At 57.1% G+C, this 20,173-nt stretch overlaps 2 protein-coding genes across 8 annotated transcripts in view; both read left to right on the top strand.

The window, feature by feature from the left end:
- LOC122167487 (histone H4 transcription factor) overlaps positions 1–12,204 on the top strand; it is a 14,526-nt gene extending 2,322 nt beyond the window's left edge. The window contains exons 3-15 of one of the 5 annotated variants that reach the window (XR_006171037.1): positions 4,375–4,759; positions 4,913–5,139; positions 5,286–5,397; positions 5,536–5,688; positions 5,993–6,070; positions 6,160–6,280; positions 6,375–6,513; positions 6,801–6,925; positions 7,569–8,080; positions 8,899–9,036; positions 10,161–10,296; positions 10,405–10,911; positions 10,997–12,204. Coding sequence is in view for 2 of the 5 variants with exons in the window: in XM_042832120.1 (XP_042688054.1) it covers positions 4,597–4,759; positions 4,913–5,139; positions 5,286–5,397; positions 5,536–5,688; positions 5,993–6,070; positions 6,160–6,280; positions 6,375–6,513; positions 6,801–6,925; positions 7,569–8,079 (1,629 nt within the window). In the remaining 3 variants the exon portion in view is untranslated. The other 4 variants (XR_006171035.1, XR_006171036.1, XM_042832120.1 and 1 more) reach the window with 4 other exon arrangements.
- Positions 12,205–13,023: 819 nt separating this feature from the next.
- Positions 13,024–20,158, top strand: ABCG4 (ATP binding cassette subfamily G member 4). 3 transcript variants are annotated; one of them, XM_042832045.1, is made up of 16 exons: positions 13,024–13,064; positions 13,342–13,511; positions 13,756–13,993; positions 15,740–15,857; positions 15,924–16,056; positions 16,377–16,427; positions 16,597–16,742; positions 16,988–17,111; positions 17,298–17,412; positions 17,642–17,781; positions 17,864–17,962; positions 18,095–18,263; positions 18,763–18,863; positions 18,998–19,156; positions 19,264–19,382; positions 19,457–20,158. In XM_042832045.1, exons 3-16 carry the CDS (start codon positions 13,765–13,767, stop codon positions 19,680–19,682), a joined length of 1,929 nt encoding a protein of 642 aa, XP_042687979.1. In that variant the 5' UTR covers positions 13,024–13,064; positions 13,342–13,511; positions 13,756–13,764; the 3' UTR covers positions 19,683–20,158. The 3 variants fall into 3 exon arrangements, with proteins under 3 accessions (XP_042687979.1, XP_042687980.1, XP_042687978.1); XM_042832046.1 differs by having other exon boundaries at positions 13,342–13,515; XM_042832044.1 differs by lacking the exons at positions 13,024–13,064; positions 13,342–13,511 and having other exon boundaries at positions 13,636–13,993.
- The last annotated feature ends 15 nt before the right edge of the window (positions 20,159–20,173 follow it).

The following is a 20,173-nucleotide window of genomic DNA, read 5'->3' as shown; positions in this document are numbered from 1 at the left end:
TGGTGGTGATTGCATGGCTGGTGGTGATTGCATGGCTGGTGGTGATTCCATGGCTGGTGGTGATTCCATGGCTGGTGGTGGTGCCTTGCTGTGTTCAGTTTGCATAGCGCAAACAGGAGGTTCCTGCCGCAGCAAGCAACCAAATTCAGAGGTTTAAGATTTGAATTAAATTTGCCAGCGCTAAGACTTCCTTTTGGTGCTGAGGGAGGCTTGCAGCTGCTCCCTGTTCCAGCATGGAAATGAGTCCTGAGCCCACACAAGTCGCAGGAGGTGGCAGGAAGGAGCCCTGTGGCCTGCGGGCAGACAGGATTCACCCCTCAGGGTTGGGGCTGCACCTGCCCAGGGCTGGGTGTCTGCATGGCAGGGCCCTCAGTGGCACCATTGCTCCAGAGCTGGAGCTGCCACATGCAAATCGGGGCTCAGCAGACGCCCTTCTTGCTGCATGAGCTTCTGCCTGCCCATGGCTACAGCATCTTGCTGCCATCTTGTCTATATTCTCTTCTGAACCTTTGGCTGAAGGTAATGTTGCTGCCCTCTGCACAAGGATTTGGGCTCCAGTCTTAGCAGGAAGCAGCACTGCTGTGTGACAAACCTCCTTTAGGGAGGGCTTCTCCTGCCTTCATTCAACCGCAGTGCCTCTGCAGCTGCCCTCCCTTGGCTTTCCCTGCAGCAAGCACACTCGTGTTGCAGGGAGCTTGATTTCCATTGCCTCCTGGCTCCTTATCGGGTGATGAATGGTGCAGCTTAATTTAAGCCCATTAGTCCATTTCCTCCTGCATGACTTCCTCTCAGCGCAGTGGGACTGGGCTGGCTGGGCTTCTGCAGCACATCTGCTTAGCGTCAGTGCAGCCCACACGTGTTCAGCTGTCAGAAGCCCCGGCCCCACACGCGCTTGGGCTGTGCCATAGATCTTTCCTTGCACAACAAAGATGTACTGTGTTTGGAGGCGAGATCGCGCTCAAATAAAAGATGCCGCTCAATTAGGCGGCGTGATGAATATACAAAGGGTTGTTTGGTTATCTGCTGTTTGCTTTGAGTCTGGATTGTGTTATCTGTCAGATAAAGAGCTGCTCTTACAGCTGTTTGTTCCATGATGTGTTGCAGTGCATGTGCCGTGCGCAGCGATGTCTTTTGTCTATCAGAGGGAATTAGCAATAAGGCTGATTTTTTGCATAAGATACACAGGACTACTGAGCTTTGGGGTATAAAGCAGAGGTCAATAGAGGAAGCAGTGTCTGTTTTATAGCTCCTTGGGCTTTCCACTATGCTTGTTGAAGTGCTGAATGGAAAAGCTGCTTCCAGAAAGGCAGTGAGTAAAGCTGATAGTCCTCAGGGAGGAGGGTGGGAATGCAAACACAGCCATTCCTTCCCAGTGCTCGCCAAAGAAGTCTTTCTGAACGCCTGCCTGCTGTGGGAGCAGTTTGTCCCAGTGCCTGTCTGTGGCTCAGGGGTTCTCCTGCCTGTCTGTGCTGCTTGAAGGCAGGTCTTGCATTGTTTGGTTGGGTCTGTGCTGCTTTTCTGCCTGTTTTGTCACAATCAATGTGCATGAAAGGAAAAGCGCTTGAGAGTCCCTCCGAGGTTTGTCCCTTTGTTTTGCTAAAGGCAAAAAGCCCGAAACAAACGCCCTTGGGGGATGGGGGTAAAGAGCATCCCAACTCCCAGAGCCTTCTGTTGCCCATAGTTCAGGTTTCTGCTTGCCTGGAGAAAGCCTTGTGCAATGGGGAGGTTGTGTGCAGATGGAAGTGTCAGCACAGTGTGTTTATTAACTTAAAGCTCGTGGTTTAGCCTCTGGTTTATTCCGTGCACCCCAAACTGGAAAGCACAATGCATTCAGGGTGGGGATGCACTCTTGGCTGCAAGATGCCTCCCTTGCTCTTTTTCTCTGCTGGAGTTGCTGGGGAGGGCCATTGCCCCATGCCTTACTGCAAGGGATCTGTGGGTGTCCCCTGACCCCCCCCTGTGCCATTCCTGCTCTGCTGTGACCTTACTGTCCTGACCTCTGCCTTTCCAGGTTCCCACAGAGGGGAACCACCGCATCCATGAGGATCAAAGCACCCTTCAGCCTGGTGCTGCCCACCACCCCTGAGCAGCTCAGTGTTCTGCCCCACAGCAGGTGGGGGTCGTTGCTTCGTTAGCACAGCTGAGCCCCTTTAGAGCTGGCACAGACAGACATCTCCAAACCTTTCCAATGAGGCTTGGCCCTCTCAGACCAGGATGTCCCCATGGGTACTCCCCTACTGCAAGCCCAGATGGCCACAGATGTCTGGCTGTGCAGAACGCGGTGGCAGGGATGGAATGAAGGTTGCCCAGAGTTTTGGGAGAAAAGCCTGTGATTTCGTTTCTGCTTAACATTAGCATATCATTTTTTCAAAGGTTTGATGGTTTTGGACACTGACAAGCTGGAGAGGAGCACATCTAAACTCTGCAAAGGTTGGACACTGAAATCCCCATGGCACATAACTCCCATCTAACAGCAACAGAGCTGAATCTTCCAGCAGCCTCACCTGAAGGCTGTGGGATGCCCTGGGCAGCAAGCTTTTTACTGAGGCCCTCTGCCCTGTGAGCTTGGGTCTGTGCCATACAACAAGCTCGATGAGCAGGTACATGTTCCTTACAGCTGGAGCTGTGAGTGCAAGTAGCTGCTGTTATATGCAACAGGCTGGTGCAAGCTTTGTGGAGATGAAAGATGGCTCTGAGTCCCTTATGGGCTTCTTTTTTTGTCTCCTTTATCCTGGCTGATGGGCTGTGCCATGCAGCTTGCACCTGCAGGACCAGGGAGGAATGTGCAGATGGGCTTTTGTTGAGGTCTTCCGGAGAAAAACTGAACTTTGAAGATAATCCCCTGGATAACACCCAGCTGTGTTCTCCAGGGAGAACACAAACAGCCATTCCACAGCTGACACGTTTGATGTCTAAAAGTGGGATTTACCATTTTGCCTGACTGATTTTCAGGATGTGCTGTTTGGTTCCGTTTACCACTGAAATTCATATGGCACTGTATCCCCAGGAGCACAGATACATGGAGAGCTAGGAAGGGATGAGCAGTAATGCAGAATCTCAGTGCTGGCTTGTGGTTACCCCAAATGTTTTCTGCTGGCTGCAGAGATTGCAGTTTTGGGGCAACTGCTCCTTGCATTTGGCGTTTGACCAGAGGGAGATTTCAATCAAGTCTGGGCACAAGGCAAACACTTTGCAGGAGACACTGCTCCCAAAAAAAGCTTATGATCAAAATAGTCAGAATTAGAGGTGAGTGTGGTCTGCATACTGACCAGTCAGCATCTGTGCACAAGCCAGGACACAGACAGAAATGGATATCATCTCTTGCACTGGGAGGGATCTGTCTGTTGGGAGGGAATGTCCCTGGCCACCATGCTATCTGCAGTGCCTCAGATCTGGCTGAGAGGTGCCAGAAGGGCAGTAAGCTCCAGGCAACTTGGTGAGGTGCAGGCAGATGTGAGGTCCCAACAGCAGGGAGCTGTCTCTGCTTGATCAGCAGCAGGCTTAGCTTGCCACCTGCCTCCTGGCAGGCTGTCCATCCAGTTTAGTCTCTTGTGCCAGATATTTATGTACTTTGGTTTGGATAGGAGACAGAAATTAAATCCCTGCACTGTCCCGGCTATTAGCTTTGTACAGTCTGGCCAGTCCAGGTGTTTTCTGTCCCTCATGGAAAACAACAGCAGATCCTATAGAAAAGAATTGAACAGAGATAAAACAAAAACTCAGCTTGCCTTCTGTTGAGTGAGACTCAATCCTGAAGTTCCGTTTTCATTTGACAAAGCATCAGATCCAACTGTTCTATGTCATTCAGTGAGTTAGGATGTGTACCATGTATACAGTAGGAATTAGGGAAGCAATTATGTTTTATGGCAGCTTTTATAGCCATTTACTTTTAGCATGTTATCTCCCTGTGCCAAAGCAAACTTTCCTAGGAATCCTATCTCTGTTCTGTTCTCCTATCCTATCTACAAAAGCTCGGTGCAGCAGATGCAACACTCCATGGGTGTTTGTTTGTTTCCAACCGCCATTTCAGTCCATCTTGTCCTTACGGAGAGGATGTTGCATTGTCTCACAGCGGGAACCACAGTACTGGTGGATGGCTGGGGCTGTGTTTGGTGTGCAGCCCAGGTGTGTGTGTTCTGATTGCAGACGGGAGGAGTTGTGTACAACAGCTCACGTTCTGCTACTGTAGTAGCTGGAGCCTGTGTCAAAACCCGCAGTCCTCCATGTATGGAGCCTGTCTGCAAGGACAAGAGGTTGCCAAGCCCCAGCGCACGCCGGTCCCACCGCTGTCCGAAAGGACGGCGCCCTCGATCCCGCTGCGGCTCCCGGGGGGTAGAAATGTGCCCGGAACCTTTGTACTCCTCCTCTGCGCAGGCGGACGCGCTTGGTTCTCCTGCGTGTTGATTGGTCGGCGGCTCGGAGGAGACGGCTGCTATTGGCTGAGCGGGCTGCTGTCCTTTGACTTCCGGTGTCCCCCAGTGAGGCGCTTCCGGTCTGTCCCGGCTGTGCCCGCGGCCTTGCTGCGGTGTTCGGGCACCGGCAGCCTCTGTGCGAACGCGAGCGGAAAGGCGAAGAGAGGCCTCGGCGGCTCCGGCCATGCCGCCCGTGAAGGCCGGCGGTAAGGAAGCCCTGGTGCTGCAGTGCGAGTGGGAGGCGTGCAGCTACGTGGCCTCCGCCATGGAGGAGTTCTGCGGGCATGTGGCCCAGCACCTGCGGCTGCACCTGCCCGGCGAGCAGCGGGACGAACTGGATCCGCTCGGTAAGGAGCGTCTGCCGCGAGGGGCTGGGATTACCCTGGGGAGAGCGGCTCTGCCTGCTGCGGGGCTCAGGTCCCATGGAGGCCTTTGTAGGTTTATCTGCGGTGTTTGCCTCGGATCCTCACGGATCTGTTCGTCTCCTGTGTGTGTTGCAGAGGAATACACGTGTCTGTGGCAGGAGTGTGGTTTCTGTTCCCCGGAGAGCCCCGCCGACCTCATCCGCCACGTCTACTTCCACTGCTACCACACCAAGCTAAAGCAGTGGGGACTGCAGGCCCTGCAGGGCCAGTCGGAGGTGAGCCACTGCCAGCTGGACTTCCAGAGCCGCAACATCGTCCCTGAAATCCAGGAGAACTTTCAGTGCCTATGGGAATACTGTGAGGTGAGAACAGAGACCTAGTTCTGCTTTCCTGAGTGTTGTCTGTAAGGTGGGAGCTGAGGGAAGGGGGGCCGCTTTTGCTCTGCCCGCTGTGCTCTGGCACATGCTGATCTCTTGGCTCTGTTCTGTCTGTTCCTCCTCCCCAACAGAGATCATTTGATAATCCTGAGTGGTTCTATCGGCACGTGGAGGATCACAGCTTCTGTTCGGAATACAAGGCTGCTGGGAAGGAGAACCACGTGGTCCTCTGTGGCTGGAAAGGTAACGGGTGCAATGCAGGGCATGTGCAACAAATGTTGCATGGTTCTGTGTGGGCAGCCTGCCACACAGGCTGTAGATGCTCGGCCTATCGAGCCCTTGAGCAGAGGATCTTAATGGCATTCTGTTCTTCCTGTTCAGACTGTGACTGCACCTTCAAAGGGCGCTGCAAGCTGCGGGAGCACCTGCGCAGCCACACGCAGGAGAAGGTGGTGGCCTGCCCTACCTGTGGTGGGATGTTTGCCAACAACACCAAGTTCTTTGACCACATCCGCCGTCAGACCGCGCTGGACCGTAAGCTCCTGGGGGCAGGGGGTGTGCATGCTTGTTGCTCCCTAGATTCTACGCTGGCAGGAAAAAGAGGGTGCACAGACAGAAGGCAGAGCGGTCCTTGCAAATGCTGCTGGCTTTTTTTCTGCTTGTTTGTGTCTTTTGGCTTTGTAGTTAGTGTCTTCTACCCCTGACTGGAGGGGAGGGTTCCTAGCTCCACTGTAACTGCATCCTTTTTTTTCTCATTTGTTGCTCTGTTTGTTCTACTCTCTGCTTTGGTCCTTTTCTTACTTCTCCCTCCCCTCTCTCCCTGCTGCCATTACTGCAGAGCAGAGGTTTCAGTGTTCTCACTGTTCCAAGAGGTTCGCTACAGAGAGGCTGCTTCGTGACCACATGAGGAACCACGGTGAGTAAAGGCCCACTGTCCCAGCTGTAGCTCTCAAGTCTGCATCCCCCCGCTCTGTGGTGATGTTTTCTCCCAACTGTTTCCCACAGTGAACCATTATAAGTGCCCTCTGTGTGACATGACCTGCCCACTGCCCTCCTCCCTGCGCAATCACATCCGTTTTCGGCACAGTGAAGAACGGCCATTCAAATGTGACTACTGTGACTACAGGTGAGGAACGGGGCTTTCTGTCTTCCCTTACTGTTGGCAGAGAAGCACGTGTGTGGTGCACAGCACTCAGCTTTGTTCACCTCTTTCCTCTTAGGTGCAAGAATCTCATTGACTTGAGGAAACATCTGGATACACACAGCAAAGAGCCTGCCTACCGCTGCGAGTTTGAGGCTTGCAGCTTCACTGCACGTTCCCTCTGCTCCATCAAACTGCACTACCGGAAAGTCCACGAGGTAGGAAGGCAGCAGAGGGTGACTGTGTGTGTAATCTCTTGTGGCGAGGCTGAGAAGCTCTAAATGCAGCCTGGTCTGCAGAAGCATGAGGAGAAAAAAATGAAGTTGCACAAAGAGCCCCAGGCTGGTCAAGGCTGTAGGAATGTGAGCTCAGATTGTATTCCTTTCTTCTTGCTGCAATGACAGCTTGTGTTAGTCTCAGAGAACCCAGTTCTTTCTTCTGTTACATGGGTGCCAGCCCTTCTGATCAGTCTTGCAAGGTGTTCATATTCCTCTCTGCCTTTCAGGGTGACTCAGAGCCCCGCTATAAGTGCCATGTCTGTGACAAGAGCTTCACACGTGGAAACAACCTTACTGTCCACCTCAGGAAGAAGCACCAGTTCAAATGGCCTTCGGGGCATCCTCGCTTCAGGTACTGCTCATCCTTAGCTCCTCACACCCTCTGTTGTAGCAGCTGGAACCACATCCTGCTTCTTGCTGGAGCCAATAGAAACATGGCAGTGCTTGGGCCCTGGTGTTTGCCTGCAGTATGCTCAAGGCTCATCTCCCAGTGGCTGGGAAACACTTGGAAACAGCCATTTGTTGGGATCTGACACAGCCACGGAGCAGTGCTGCACAGCAGCTCCAGCAGTGGGTCAGAGATCAGGCAGCAGTGCCTTCGCAGCTGCATCTCGTGATACAACTCAGAGTTTGGCAGGAGCTGGGTCCAGGTGTACTGCTTAGAAAGAGCTGCTGCAGATCAGTCTCCTGACAGATGTTTTTCTGCATCATCTCTAGGAAATTCCCAAAGAGTTTCCAGAACCTAAAAGCAGGGAGGGGGAGAGGGTGAATCTCAAATGCTCCTGGTAAAACAGAATGGGGAAAGGAGATGGAGTTGAAAGATGACAAAGGCTTGGCTGGATTCTCAGACGCTGCTCCATGGGTGTGCTTTTTAGGGTTTTACTTTGCTTGTCTGGTGTTGGGTTTGTAGTGCTGGGCTTTGGAGCCCAGAATACAGTGCCTTTTCCTTGGCTGCTGCTTCAGGTTGTTGCCCTTTTCTTTGGGCCTGTGTTCAGGTACAAGGAACATGAGGATGGCTACATGAGGCTGCAGCTGGTGCGCTATGAGAGCGTGGAGCTGACGGAGCAGCTATTGAAGGATGGAGAGAAACAGGAGGAGGCTCTGGATGGCTCCACTGACGGTGTGGTGCTGTCTGAAGGTGAGGGCAACCTGCAGGGCATCATTCTGGAGGCTCCAACAGAGGTTCCCTCTGTGGAGAGCAACGTGTCCGAGCCACACGCGGCCCTGCTGCATCCTGCAGCCAGCTCTGAGCAAGCACAGCCCAGTACCTTCCCAGGAGCAGTGCAGCCCTCAGAGCAGGAGCCCAGCACCCCGGCCAACCCCATCATCCGTGTGGTGAACCGGACCAACGAGCACGGGGAGAGTGAGACTGTGTATTACATCATGGCCAGCACGCTGTCAGAGGAGCGGGCAGCAGCAGCCAGCGGGCTGGCTATGGAGCTGGAGGAGAATGTCATGGACCGTCTGCAGAAGACAGCTGAAGAGCTGGGTATCCATATTGTGTGAGGTGCTAACCTGAAAACCTTGGGCTTCTGTGGGACATGGTGCAGGGAGAGGTTGGGAGATGTGCAGAGGGGAAGGGTCCAGTGTGTCCTCTGCATGCAGATGGCTAGCTTTCTCCTCTGCCTCCCCCATAACTTGTTCTCCATGGGATGGCATGTTCCTTTTCTGCCTTCAGTGCTTTCCTGAACATCATCTTCCCTGATGATCAGCCAGTGTTGTCAGAGGTGTTTGCACTGCCGTTCCCATTTCACTGCATTGATCTCAATGGGAGGAGAGGACTGCAGGAAGGCACTGGACCTTGCAGCGTGGGGGGCTTGGGGCCTTCCTGCTTTTGTTTTTCCTTGAGTTTGCTCCCCACGTTGGGGTTTGGGCTCCTGGTTGGGCAAAGTGTACTTTGGAGAGCCAAATAAAGGTCAGACTGCCAGGCCAGCCAGCATCTGGTGTCTGTTTCAGCCACATTCCTGCCAGCCGAGGGATGCTGTGGTGCCATGGTGGGGCCAAGTTGCCTAGGGCCTGCAGCATGGGGCGAGCACTGCAGAGCTGCCAGGATCTATTGGCACATGCTGTGTGCTGCTGCTTGGTGCAGCTGCTTCCTGCTTGGGGCATGCAGTTCCATGTCCCCAGCGGTGTCACTGGAAGGCCAGGTTTAGCTTAGGCTGGTTGCTGTCCTGGCATGGATTTGAATTTTTGCTGCCTCCTTCTGGCCATCAGTGTCAGCTGCCTGCAGTGATTGTGGTTTGTTTGTTTATTTCTTCTGAATCTAAAGAGTAGCCTGATCTAATGAGCTGAGCCAGCTTCCTCTTTTGTACATGATATGGGCAGTGCGAAGCTGGAGTGACCCTTGGATCCTCACGAAGCTGCGTGTGGAAGTGATGTGCCCTGATGGAGGCAGGAAGGCAACCTGGTTGACTTTTCCCCTCTCTTCCTCGAGCAGTTTGGCAAAAGCTGCTGGAATTCCAGGTTAATGGAGAAAATCACTTTATGCTGAAGCCTTGGCCATCTGCTCGCTTTCTAATTACAAGCACTGTGGGTGTGATCCATGTTAGTGCCCTTGGCCAGGAGTGATGAGAGCAGCCCCTCGGGCCTGTGCCCTGGTTGAGATGAGGAGCAGAGTTGAAGTGGGGAGAGCTCCCTGCCCCCAGACTGAATAGGAAAGCCTTCTGGGGCTACACACAGGTTTGTAAGCAAGATGCCTTCCTTGGATTGGTGAAATGCATATGGAGCCAGGCCACTTGTGCTTAGACTGAGGCAGGGCAGGAGGCAGCTGTTGCCCCAGCAGCTCTGATGGCATGCACTGTCAGAAGATGCTGCTTTCTTTTATGAGAGCATCCCTGGGCTACCAGCATGCAGTGTGCCCTGGCCTTGCCCAGCCTTCCCTGCTCGGCGCCTGCTCACTGTTGCTTGGCTGAGCTGGGCTGCAGATACCTTGGAGAGAAGGAACTCGTGCCAAGTTTGCATTCGCAGCACTTCCATCTTGGCTCCCTTTCCAACACACGAGCTCTGCTGCCAAAGCCGCTGCTCTGAAGCTGCAGCATTCCTGTGTTACCCAAGTGTTTGGTGTTGGGAGTGGAGTGGTGGCTGAGAAGAGTTGTCCCTTTAAACACTGGGTCCAGAGAGGGTAATCTGCCAGGGATTATCTCATGGGGAGAGGATTGGCATCAAAAGGAGTCTCCTCCCTCTCCTGGGCCCTACAGCATGTTGTGCTGTGTATGGAAACCAAGTTCACTTTCTCCTTGGCAGTGATTGGGGGTGAGGGGAGGAGAGCAGTGCTTGCACTATGGGGCTGGGTCTCCTCTTCCTCACCATGCTGGCCACGCTGGTCTGCTCTGAGCACCCAGAAGGTAACAGGGTGTTTGGGAGAAGGGTTGCTTACGGGGTGCCCTAGGGCTGCTGACACAGCAAGGAGTAAGGCCCCGTGCCGGAGCTTGGTGCTGGAGAAGCCGGAGCTGGGGGATGTGGATGTGCTCCTCGCTGCAGCAGGGCTTGTGGCTGAGCCTTTGGGCACCACCTACAGCAGGGCTCAGGGCTGAGGAGCTGCTGGAACGAGTGGTCCTCAGCCCCAAGCCTTGCTCCCATGGCACCAGGAGACCTGGATACCTACTGGTCCGGCACTGCACCCATCTGCATGGGGGGGCTGCAAGGGGAAGCATAAGGAGCTGAAGAGGAGCCAGTGTGGGAACGGCAGCTGCTGCTGGCTGGGCTACAAATCCTTCTGCCGAGGTACGGCCACTCAGGGGCTCTGGGAGTGCATGGAGCAGGTTTGGTTCCCATTCCCATCCACGCGTGTCCCACCGAGCCGCCTGCCCACGGGAACCTCCCCATCCCCAGTGAACTGCGGGAGGCCCGAGGCGGACTTCAACTCAGTGGTGCATGGCAATGACTGGTGGGTGGGCTCTGTGGTGCGCTACAGCTGCCGGCCCGGCTTCATGCTGCTGGGGGACCCGGCCAGCGCCTGCCAGTCTGACGGCCGCTGGACGCCCAAGCCCACCTGCCTCCGTGAGTACCGTGGGGTGGGATGGCTGTTGCTGTCCCAGCAGCCCACCATGGGGGAAAAAGGGGCTGGTGGATACACCGGGGACGTGCTCCAGACCTGCTCCTGCAGGGATCTGCCTGCGAGGCCGGATCGAGATCAGCGAGCGGGACATCAGCGGGAGCTGCTCGTCATCCTGCAGCACCCAGAACCACCTGGGAGCCTCCCTGCACCACGGCTGCATCAAGATCTCCTCCTGCAGCACCAAACGCTCGGGCTGGGTGCGCTGGTTCCTGCGCTGCGACGTCTGCGAGTGCGACTGCCACGTGCCCTGCGGGGAGACCCAGTAGCGGCGCCCACCTCCGGTGAGGGGCTGATACTGCCCTTAGGGAAGGGGTGGCTGCAAGCTGGGGGCTGCTGAGCAGCTCAGCATCTCTGCTCTCCTTACAGATTCTCCTGGCAGAGCTGAGCCTTCTCCACTTAGGTCTGCTGGCCACACATTTCCGGTGCTGGGTTCTTCCTTTCCATAATTTCCATCCATCTTGAAGCTGTCATCTGGGAGAAGAGTTTTGGGACTTGCTGCCTTTCTGCCTGGCCACATCACATGGCATGCAGGGAATGCTGTGGGCAGCAGGAGCAGGGCAGCTGCATTGAGGACTTGGAGACCACCGCATCTTCTGCTGGCTGCTCCCTGGAGAAGGCTCACATCCTCTTCTAGCAGGCAGGCAGCACTTTGCCTGTCCTGCAGGCTGCCATTTCCCTCTGCTAGTTATTTCCTGCCCCTGTGTGCAGGCAGCAGGGCTGTCCTGCTGCTCCATCTGTGCAGGCAGGGTGTGGGGGCTGCTATGCATGGTGCCTGCAGGCTGGGGCTGCTCCTTCCTGCAGTGTGTGATTTGCTCTAACCCCCCCCCCCCCCAATCCTCCCCACGGACATCTCAGGGTAGCTGATGCCTTGCAGCCAGAACAGGTAAGGACACAAGACCCCTCCTTGCTCCTGGGTTCCCTGGGATCCCAGCCCTGAGCCCTTCATTCTGTCCCATGTGCCCTCGTGTCCCACTGTTGTGATGGTCTCTGGGTGCCACCTGCTCCGCAGGTACACCCTGGATCCCTCTGAAGCAGCAATGGAAGAACCAAAATTGTCATTCCCTGGGGAGGAAGAGGGGCAGGAGCATGTGTAATGGGATCAGCAGGGGAAACGGGCCCTGCATCACCACCACTGTGGGTAATTAAAAAAATTGTTTACAGGCAATGACACAGATTTGCAGTTATGCATGGAGGTTCTGCTGCCTGCTCCATCCCCACAGCCCCACACAGAGAGGGCAGCTGCTCTCTCAGCTCCAGCTGTGAGCGGCCTAGGTCAGGAGGCAGCATGCTTGAAATGGCTTTGGGATGAGCCCAGCACCTCTCCTGCTCCGCAAGGAACTGACTGCAGGCCTCGGTGTGGGGCTGAATCTGATGTTGCACCCTCTGCCTGAATCTCATTCCTAAAGGGCTGGATCCCTGCCCCCAGCTCTGTCCCAGCCCTGATCCCGCTGTGAGAGAGGAAAGATTTCCTTAGCTCACCAGATGGGTATTTTAATTAATACTGTTGTTAGTGTCACTCATTTCCATATGGCTTTCATGTTTAAGTGCTGTGGTGGGTGAGAGGTGTGAGCGACAGCGAGGAGGGAGCCAGGTGCAGCACAGTGACAGCGTGCAGGGGAGTGTGTGCTGGGGGCAAGCTGCGGGGTTGGCACCCTCCCACCAGGACCCTGGGGTGGGCAGCTGTGCCCTCTGGCCCTCGATGCTTGCTGTGAGCTTTCTGAGCAGTGCTCTGCCATCGTTGCATCCTGCTTGTGTCCTGGGGTGGAGGCTGTCGGGTGCAATGCAATGCAATGCAAAGGTTGCTCAGTGTGGGGCTGGGTGAGCCCTGGGAGTGGGCTGTGGGGCCGTGGGCTCTCTGCTGTGTCAGAGGTGCGGCGGTGGGGACGGAAGAACGGGGGCTGCCAAATCCCAAGCTTTGCAGCCGGGAGATGCTCGGGGCCTTCTGCATGACACGCAGAGCGGAGCGGGGAAAGGAAATAAAGCCGGTTCCTTTAAGAGGGTTTTTCGCCGCCTGGCAGCGCCGCCCGGGCAGCCAATTCCCACCGTCCCGACACACGGCGGCAGCCGAGGCAGCGCCGGCGGTGGGGGGCACCGACGGGTCCGGGGCGCCAATACGGGAGCGGATAACTGCGCGGAACCGGTCCTCCCACCTCGCCGCCCTGCCCTGCCCAGCCCAGCCCTACAGAGGGATGGGGAGCGCATCCCGGCTGGGGACCCGCGGGGGCAGCGCTAAGCCCGGGGAGCGGCACTGAGCAGCGGCCGCCGCCCGTTCTCCTCCCCTGCGGTCCATCGGTGCGCACCGGGGGCTGCGGGCGCTCGGCCCCGCCGCGGGCATCGCCCCTTTGTCCGCAGGGGGGTGGAGGGAGCGGCGGCGGCGCTGCGGCAGTGCGCGGAGCGGCGGAGGCGGCGGGGAGCGGAGCCCGAGCTCGTACAGGTGAGCGTGGGGAGGGTCCGAGGGGTTGGGGTCCGGCGGATGGAGAGGGGATGGAGGAAGAGCGGCCCCGGAGGAGATGCCCTCGCCAGTGGGGTGGGGTGGGATGGGGAGCGGCTCGAGGAGTCAAGGTGAGCCCGAGGGCGGTCTGTGGCTCCCGCAGCCCCCCGTTCTGCTGGCCATATGCCCTGTGTCTGTAGGAAGGGGGAACCTAAAGCGTTCAGAGGGAGTGGGGGTGATGGGATCACGCAGCCCTCGCTCGCCCCTTTTCTCCCCCCAGGGCCGAGGCTGGCTGTTTTCCAGCCCTGAAAGAGATCTGTCTGCATCGGGGAGAGGGCTGGGAAGATCTCGGCGCAGCTCCTCGCGAGGCCATCCTCCCCTTCCAGGGGATTGTGTGTGTGCATTGCAGCTGCGGCGAGGAGCTGCCTGCAGCCTGCGGCTCAGCAAAATGTAGGTTAGCACGGCATTAGGACCCCGGCCCTGCAGGGGAGGAGGGGTGCTGAGCTCAGCAGGGCACGGCTCAGCCTCCTGTCCTCAGCACAATGAGGGACCCCTAGCCCCAACCTCATCTGGGATGCTGCAGAGGCTTTGGGGTGCAGCGTGTTTCCCACCCCGCCTGGCTCAGCGTTCCCCCAGCTCTGCAGAGCCCTCGTGCCAAAGATCGAGTGGGTCCATCCCTGCTTATTCCCTCCAGAGCAGCACGATGGCAGAGAAAGGCATGGATCCTGCGTGCGTCTCCATCGCCCTGGAGGACACGGTTTGCCACGCCGGCCCCCCGGACGCCCCGCTCCTCACCACCCACTTGAAGAAGGTGGAGAACCACATCACAGAGGCCCAGAGGTTTTCCCACCTCCCGAAACGCTCGGCTGTCAACATCGAGTTCATTGACCTGTCCTACTCTGTGCGCGAGGGCTCCTGGTGGAGGAAGAGAGGTAGGAGATGCCTGTAGGACTGGGGACCCCTGAGGCTGCCACATCTCCCCTCCGGTCTCCTCTCATCTCTCCCACACCTCCTGCCCTGGGTCCATCCCTCTTTGCTGATGCAGGCAGCCGTCTCACAGCTCTGCAGGATTTTGTCTGAGTGCACAGTAGTGGGAAATTCCGGAGCTGCTCACCCTGCTGTCCCCTGTGGCCACCCAGCCCTGTGATCCCCAAAAGCAGATCCCATCCCAGAGGTTGTATGGGGCAGGCAGGGCTGTTGCTTGGCTTGGGGCTGACAAGATGGATGGGTTTTCTTAGTGCTGCTGTGCTGGCAGTAGGAGGCCCCAAGGGGTGCCCTGGTGTGCAGGGGGGTGCTGGGCTTGCAGGGGGTTTCCTCTTTGGCAGCTCCCTGTTTGCGACTGCAGCCGACAGCTTAGGGAGGGGAGGCAGATGGCAGCTGATGGGTGGTAGTCAGCTTTAATTAGCCCTGTTAGTTAATGGGATGCTAATCAGGATGGCCCTGTGAGGTGAGGGGGGAATGAGCAGGGTCCTGGGATGAGCTGGTTGAGGGTGTGGGGTCCCTGCTGCTCCCAGCTAAGCTTTGCAGCTGGGGAAGCTGAGGCACCGACGGACAGCAGGACCAACCCAAAGCCCCCAGATTGAGCTCTGCCTCCTTAGATGCTGGGAAGCAAAAGATGGAGGCTGGCACTAAGGAGTGTTTGCACGCACTGTGGTGGGGACAGACTTGGGGCAGCTGGAGCTGGGACTGTGGGGTTGCACAGCGGGAACTCTCTTCTCCCCTGGACGGCACACAGGAGCTGGTGTGGAGCTCCAGGTGCCTTTGTGCAGGATCCGGCCGTGCTGCCGCGCGTTGCTGAAGCAGGAGGTTACTGGCAGTCAATGAACGCGAGTAACCGCTGCGCAAGCTGCAGTGGCACCGACGTGAGCAGCATGCGCTGCCGGGCTGTGCGCCGCGCTCACCCTGCTGCCGTCACACAGCATCCTGCTCGCGCCTCCCAACCCCCAGGGCCCTTCTCCTGGGGGTGCCTGATCCCAACGGGTGCTGCTGGGGTACAGGAAGATCACGGTGCTGGATCCCTTCCCCTCGTATCCCCTTCTATCTCCTCCTGCTTCTTTCGCTGCCCTGATCCTTAGGCTCGCCCCGGTTTGTGGGTATGGGATGGATGCGTTGTCCTCACCCGATGCCAGCTGATGCCATGGGGCAAGGGGATATATTTCTAGCAGGGAGATGCTCAGACCTGTGGTACCCTGCAAACCACAGCTCCCCAGGCAGGGCTGTGTTTCAGGGCAGTTTCTGACAGCCTGAGGCTGTGCCTGTTCCGTGCTCCCGACACATTGTGTTCCTGCTGCCAGAAAATGCTAATCAGCTGCCTTTAAAGCAGAGATAATTCCAGGTCTGATTAGCAGTGGCTGCTGCCGAGTGTCACGGCATGAATACCAATGAAGGCAGCAGCCAGGCATCTTCTGCCCCATGGCACCCTGCTCCTTGCTGCCTGGGGACCAGGGCAATGCCACAGCCTGGTGGCCTTCCTTATGCTGTGTCCCAGGGGTTTTCTGATCTTGTCTGCATTGGAAATGGATGAGCTAATGGGGAAGCAGGGACAAAGGTTGTACTGGGGGGTGACAGCCATGATGATGCTGGTAGAGGTGGTCCCTTGGCGCAGCACATGGTGGTCCCACAGCCCCCCAGGTGCCGGGGTCTCATTGCAATCCCACCATTCTGCTCTCTCCCTCCAGGCTACAAGACCCTCCTCAAATGCCTGTCAGGGAAGTTCTGCCAGCGAGAGCTCATTGGCATCATGGGGCCATCGGGTGCCGGCAAATCCACGCTGATGAACATCCTGGCTGGCTACAGGTGGGGCTGGAGGAGGAGCTGGGGGAGCGAGGCTGGGGGCTGTGTTCTATCCTCTCTGTCCTGTAGGGAGACGGGTATGAAGGGTCAGATCCTGGTGAACGGGCGGCCGAGGGACCTGCGCACCTTTCGCAAGATGTCCTGTTACATCATGCAGGATGACATGCTGCTGCCACACCTCACCGTGCTGGAGGCCATGATGGTGAGCGGGGCTGCAGGGTTTCCTGGGGCGGCTGCATCCTCAAGTGGGAGCTTCCCAAGAGCTGTGGGATGTGGGGATGAAGTCCTGCCCTTGCTCTTGTATCACAAAGCTGGAGATGAGTGCAATACCTAATACGATGCTCCCATTGGAGGTGTTCAAGCCCAGGTTGGATGGGGCCCTGGGCAGCCTGGTCTAGATAGATATGAAGGTTGGTAGCCCTGCATGCAGCAGGGAGGTTGGAGCTTGATGATCCTTGAGGTCCCTTTCGACCCAAGCCACTTTATGCTGCTTTGATCTCCCTGTTCATCTTCTCCCTGCAGGTCTCTGCTAACCTGAAGCTGAGCGAGAAGCAGGAGGTGAAGAAAGAGCTGGTAAGTGAAGAGGAATGTGAGTTCAGGGCCCCTTGTCTTGTTCTAAGGTGGAAACAGCGGAGAAGGGAAGGAACTGTGGACCCTCAGTAATGGGGACGTGGGAGCAGGTGATGGGGGGAAAAGGTGAGGGTCCATGGGAGCTCATGGTGAACGAGGCTCCATCCCTCAGGTCAATGAGATCCTGACGGCCCTGGGGCTGCTGGAATGCTCCTACACCCGCACCATCTCGCTGTCGGGTGGGCAGCGCAAGCGCCTGGCCATCGCCTTGGAGCTGGTGAACAATCCTCCAGTCATGTTCTTCGATGAGCCCACCAGGTGAGAGTGCAGGAGCTCCCCACCACTGGGGGACACCGGGGGGACCAGAGCCCTTTGGATCCAAGAGGGGCTGTGGGACACCGAAGGGACTGGAGGACAACAGGGCTGGGGCTGCAAAGGGATGTTCTCCTCCATCACGCAAGGTGCCCACTTGGTGGTGGAGGTGTCTTGGAGATTTTCTTCTCCCTTTCTCAACTCTCTCCTTCTCTCTTTGCCATCTTTTTCTCCTCTGCCCCATCCTGCAGTGGTCTGGACAGTGCCTCCTGCTTCCAGGTCGTCTCCCTGATGCGTTCCCTGGCTCAGGGCGGCCGCACCATCATCTGCACCATCCACCAGCCCAGCGCCAAGCTCTTCGAGATGTTTGACAAGGTTTGGGCTGGAGCACAGGGCTCTCTTGGGGGCAGGTCATTCTGACCATGCAGAGAGGCCGTGGGAAGGGCTGGTGCAGGCAGCTGGCCTGGGCTCGTGTGGTTCACAGCCCTGACGACGGGATCTGGAGCAAGCAGTGGCGCCCTGGCTGCTCTGCACCTGCCCTATCGCTGATTTCTCTTACAGCTCTACATCCTTAGCCAGGGCCAGTGCATCTTCAAAGGCGTCGTGACCAACCTCATCCCTTACCTGAAGGGCCTTGGGCTCCATTGCCCCACGTACCACAACCCCGCTGACTTCAGTGAGTGGCCCCTCCTCAGCTCAGCAGTGTTGGGGAAGGAGGGTGGCGAGGTCCAAACCCACGTGGCGAGGTCCAAACTCATGTCCCCCCATTGGGTGCTGTGCTGTGGGTGTGTGGCACTGTGGGGTGAGGGCTGCACTGGGCTCCCACCCCCTGACCTTGGGGAACCTGGGTGACCTGAGCTGTGTGATGGTGAGGGCTGGCTCAGTGCTGCTCTTGTGCTCCGCAGTTATCGAGGTGGCCTCAGGAGAGTATGGGGACCTCAACCCTGTCCTGTTCCGTGCTGTGCAGAACGGCATGTGCACCATGGCAGAGAAGAAGAGCAGCCCCAACAAGGCGGACTCATCGTGCCCGGCTCATTGTGTGACAGTGAGAGCCCAAGAGGGGACGCCACGTGGGAGGTGATCCCTGTCCCTCACCCACATCTCTGACTTTGAACATCCCTTTGCAGGATGTGGACCACATCGAGAGCCACACATTCGCCACCAGTACCTCCACCCAGTTCTGCATCCTCTTCAAGAGAACCTTTATCTGCATCCTGAGGGACACGGTGAGGGCTGAGCCAACGCTAAAGGGATGGGAGCTATTTGCTGGGGGCAAGCAGAGCTGAGTGGGGCTCACCCTTCTCCGGGATGCTCAAGGGACGTGGTCCTGCCTCATGATCCCCTCTGCCCACCCATAGGTGCTGACCCACCTGCGCTTCATGTCCCACATCTGCATCGGGGTGCTGATCGGGCTGCTCTACCTGCACATCGGCAACGACGCCGGCAAAGTCTTCAACAACACTGGCTTCCTCTTCTTCTCCATGCTCTTCCTCATGTTTGCTGCACTGATGCCCACCATCCTCACCTGTAAGGAGCTCCTTGCCCCATTGCTCCCACCCCTGGGTGTGCAGGGGGGGTTGTGTCTGTGGGAGGGCTCCAATGGGTGCTGTATGGTGGAGACAGCTGAGTTGGTCCAAAGTGGGGCAGTAGGATAGAGACGGAAAGGATACAAAGAGAAGGGTGGAAGTGTTTGCATCGTGTGGAGTAAATCCCCCCGGTTGCCATTTGTTTACTGTCTGGTTCAGTTATTGCCATTGTTCACCGAATGGCTCTAAGCAGTGCACTGGAATTTATCTATTTACTTATTTTGCTGAGAAACTGTCTGCACAGCTGCGTTTTCAGCTGCTTCAGATCTCCCTTTCACTTCCTCAAGAAGCCTGAGCAAAACCCCCCTGGCTGAGCTGACTTGTCCATGTGAAGGTTCCCTTCTCAGTTTCTGTCCCTGGTGAAGCTCCCACCCGTGGGCAGGAGGCTGCAGGGTGCACTGGCCTGGGGCACTGCTGACTCCTTCCTTGCTTCCCCACAGTCCCCCAGGAGATGTCTGTATTCCTGCGAGAGCACCTGAACTATTGGTACAGCCTGAAAGCCTATTATCTGGCCAAGACCATGGCAGATGTGCCCTTCCAGGTGAGCGTCGGCCCCTTGGCACGGCCAGTTTCCAATGCCCTGGGTGGGTTCCTTGAACTCTCCACCCCTGGGGAGGGTCTATGGGACCAGAGCAGCCACGGGTCCAGTGTGTAACTCTGCTCCCCCCTCCCCAGGTGATCTGCCCCATTGCCTACTGCAGCATCGTGTACTGGATGACAGGCCAGCCGCCCGAGGCCACGCGCTTCCTCCTCTTCTCTGCCCTGGCCACCGCCACTGCTTTGGTGGCCCAATCCCTCGGGCTTCTCATTGGAGCTGCTTCCACCTCCCTGCAGGTCAGGCTTTGCCCGCGGTGTGGACGTGGGTGTCCCAAAGAACCACATATGGGGAGTGCCATGGGGCACAAAGGGGGATGTGGCACCCAATGACCTCTGCTCCATAGGTAGCCACCTTTGTGGGACCCGTCACCGCCATCCCCGTCCTGCTCTTCTCGGGCTTCTTTGTCAGCTTCAAGACCATTCCCACCTACCTGCAGTGGAGCTCCTATGTCTCCTACGTCAGGTGGGACCGCACACTCTGTCTGTGGGGTGGGAGTGGGGCTGTGTGGGGCACGCTGTGACTCTGCTTTGCCATAGGTATGGTTTTGAAGGCGTCATCCTCACCATCTACGCCATGGAGCGTGAGGACCTGGAGTGCCTCGAGGACTTCTGCCCTTTCCAAAAACCCATCAAGATCCTGCAGGAACTGGACGTGGAGGAGGCCAAGCTCTACCTGGACTTCCTCATCCTGGGCATCTTCTTTGTCATCCTGCGGCTCCTGGCGTACCTGGTGCTCAGGTACAAGGTCAAGTCGGAGAGATAAAGGGGCCACGGGACCCCAGAGCTGCCCCCCCGGGCCTGAGCTGCTGCATGGCAGCCATGGACCATGTTGGTAGGTGCCAGCCAGGCCTGGCTCAGTCGAGAAGGGTTTTGAGACATCTCGGAACTGTTTTAACCTTTCCACGCTCTCTTCATGGCAAACGTTTTGTACAGCCCCACCACGCGTCCCCCGGTTCTGCCTCACCCCCACGGAGCTGCATCCCTTCACTCAACCTGCCTGCCTATGGGGGATAGCAGGGATGGTCCCAAGGAGGCAGAGTGAGGCTGTGGGGAGCTCCAGGCAGGAGAAGGAGAGGCGCCGGGGGTCCGAGCCCCGTGGGGACACACACAGAGCCATCGCATAGAGAAGAGCCCCAAGCCACCAAGTCGCACAAGGCTTCTGCGTTTCCTGCTGCTGCAGCCACAGATTGCTGCCTCCCCTTTTCCTTTCTGCTTCAATCCTCACTTTACTTCTTTTTTTTTTTTTTTCCCTTC

Source organism: Centrocercus urophasianus, unplaced genomic scaffold, assembly GCF_019232065.1.
Source record: "Centrocercus urophasianus isolate 14NV4802_14NV808 unplaced genomic scaffold, USGS_Curo_1.0 seq_37, whole genome shotgun sequence".
In the NCBI taxonomy this organism is placed as follows: Eukaryota; Metazoa; Chordata; class Aves; order Galliformes; family Phasianidae; genus Centrocercus; species Centrocercus urophasianus.
Note: the sequence above shows the minus strand (reverse complement) of the source record. Positions and strands in the feature narration are given on the sequence as shown.

Coding starts and splice junctions, on each gene's coding strand:
- ABCG4 (XM_042832044.1), top strand. CDS start 13,636: ATGCTGCAGAGGCTTTGGGGTGCAGCGTGTTTCCCACCCCGCCTGGCT. Junction 16,743..16,987: donor TTCTTCGATGAGCCCACCAG/GTGAGAGTGCAG, acceptor CCCATCCTGCAG/TGGTCTGGACAGTGCCTCCT. Junction 19,157..19,263: donor CTGCTTCCACCTCCCTGCAG/GTCAGGCTTTGC, acceptor TCTGCTCCATAG/GTAGCCACCTTTGTGGGACC.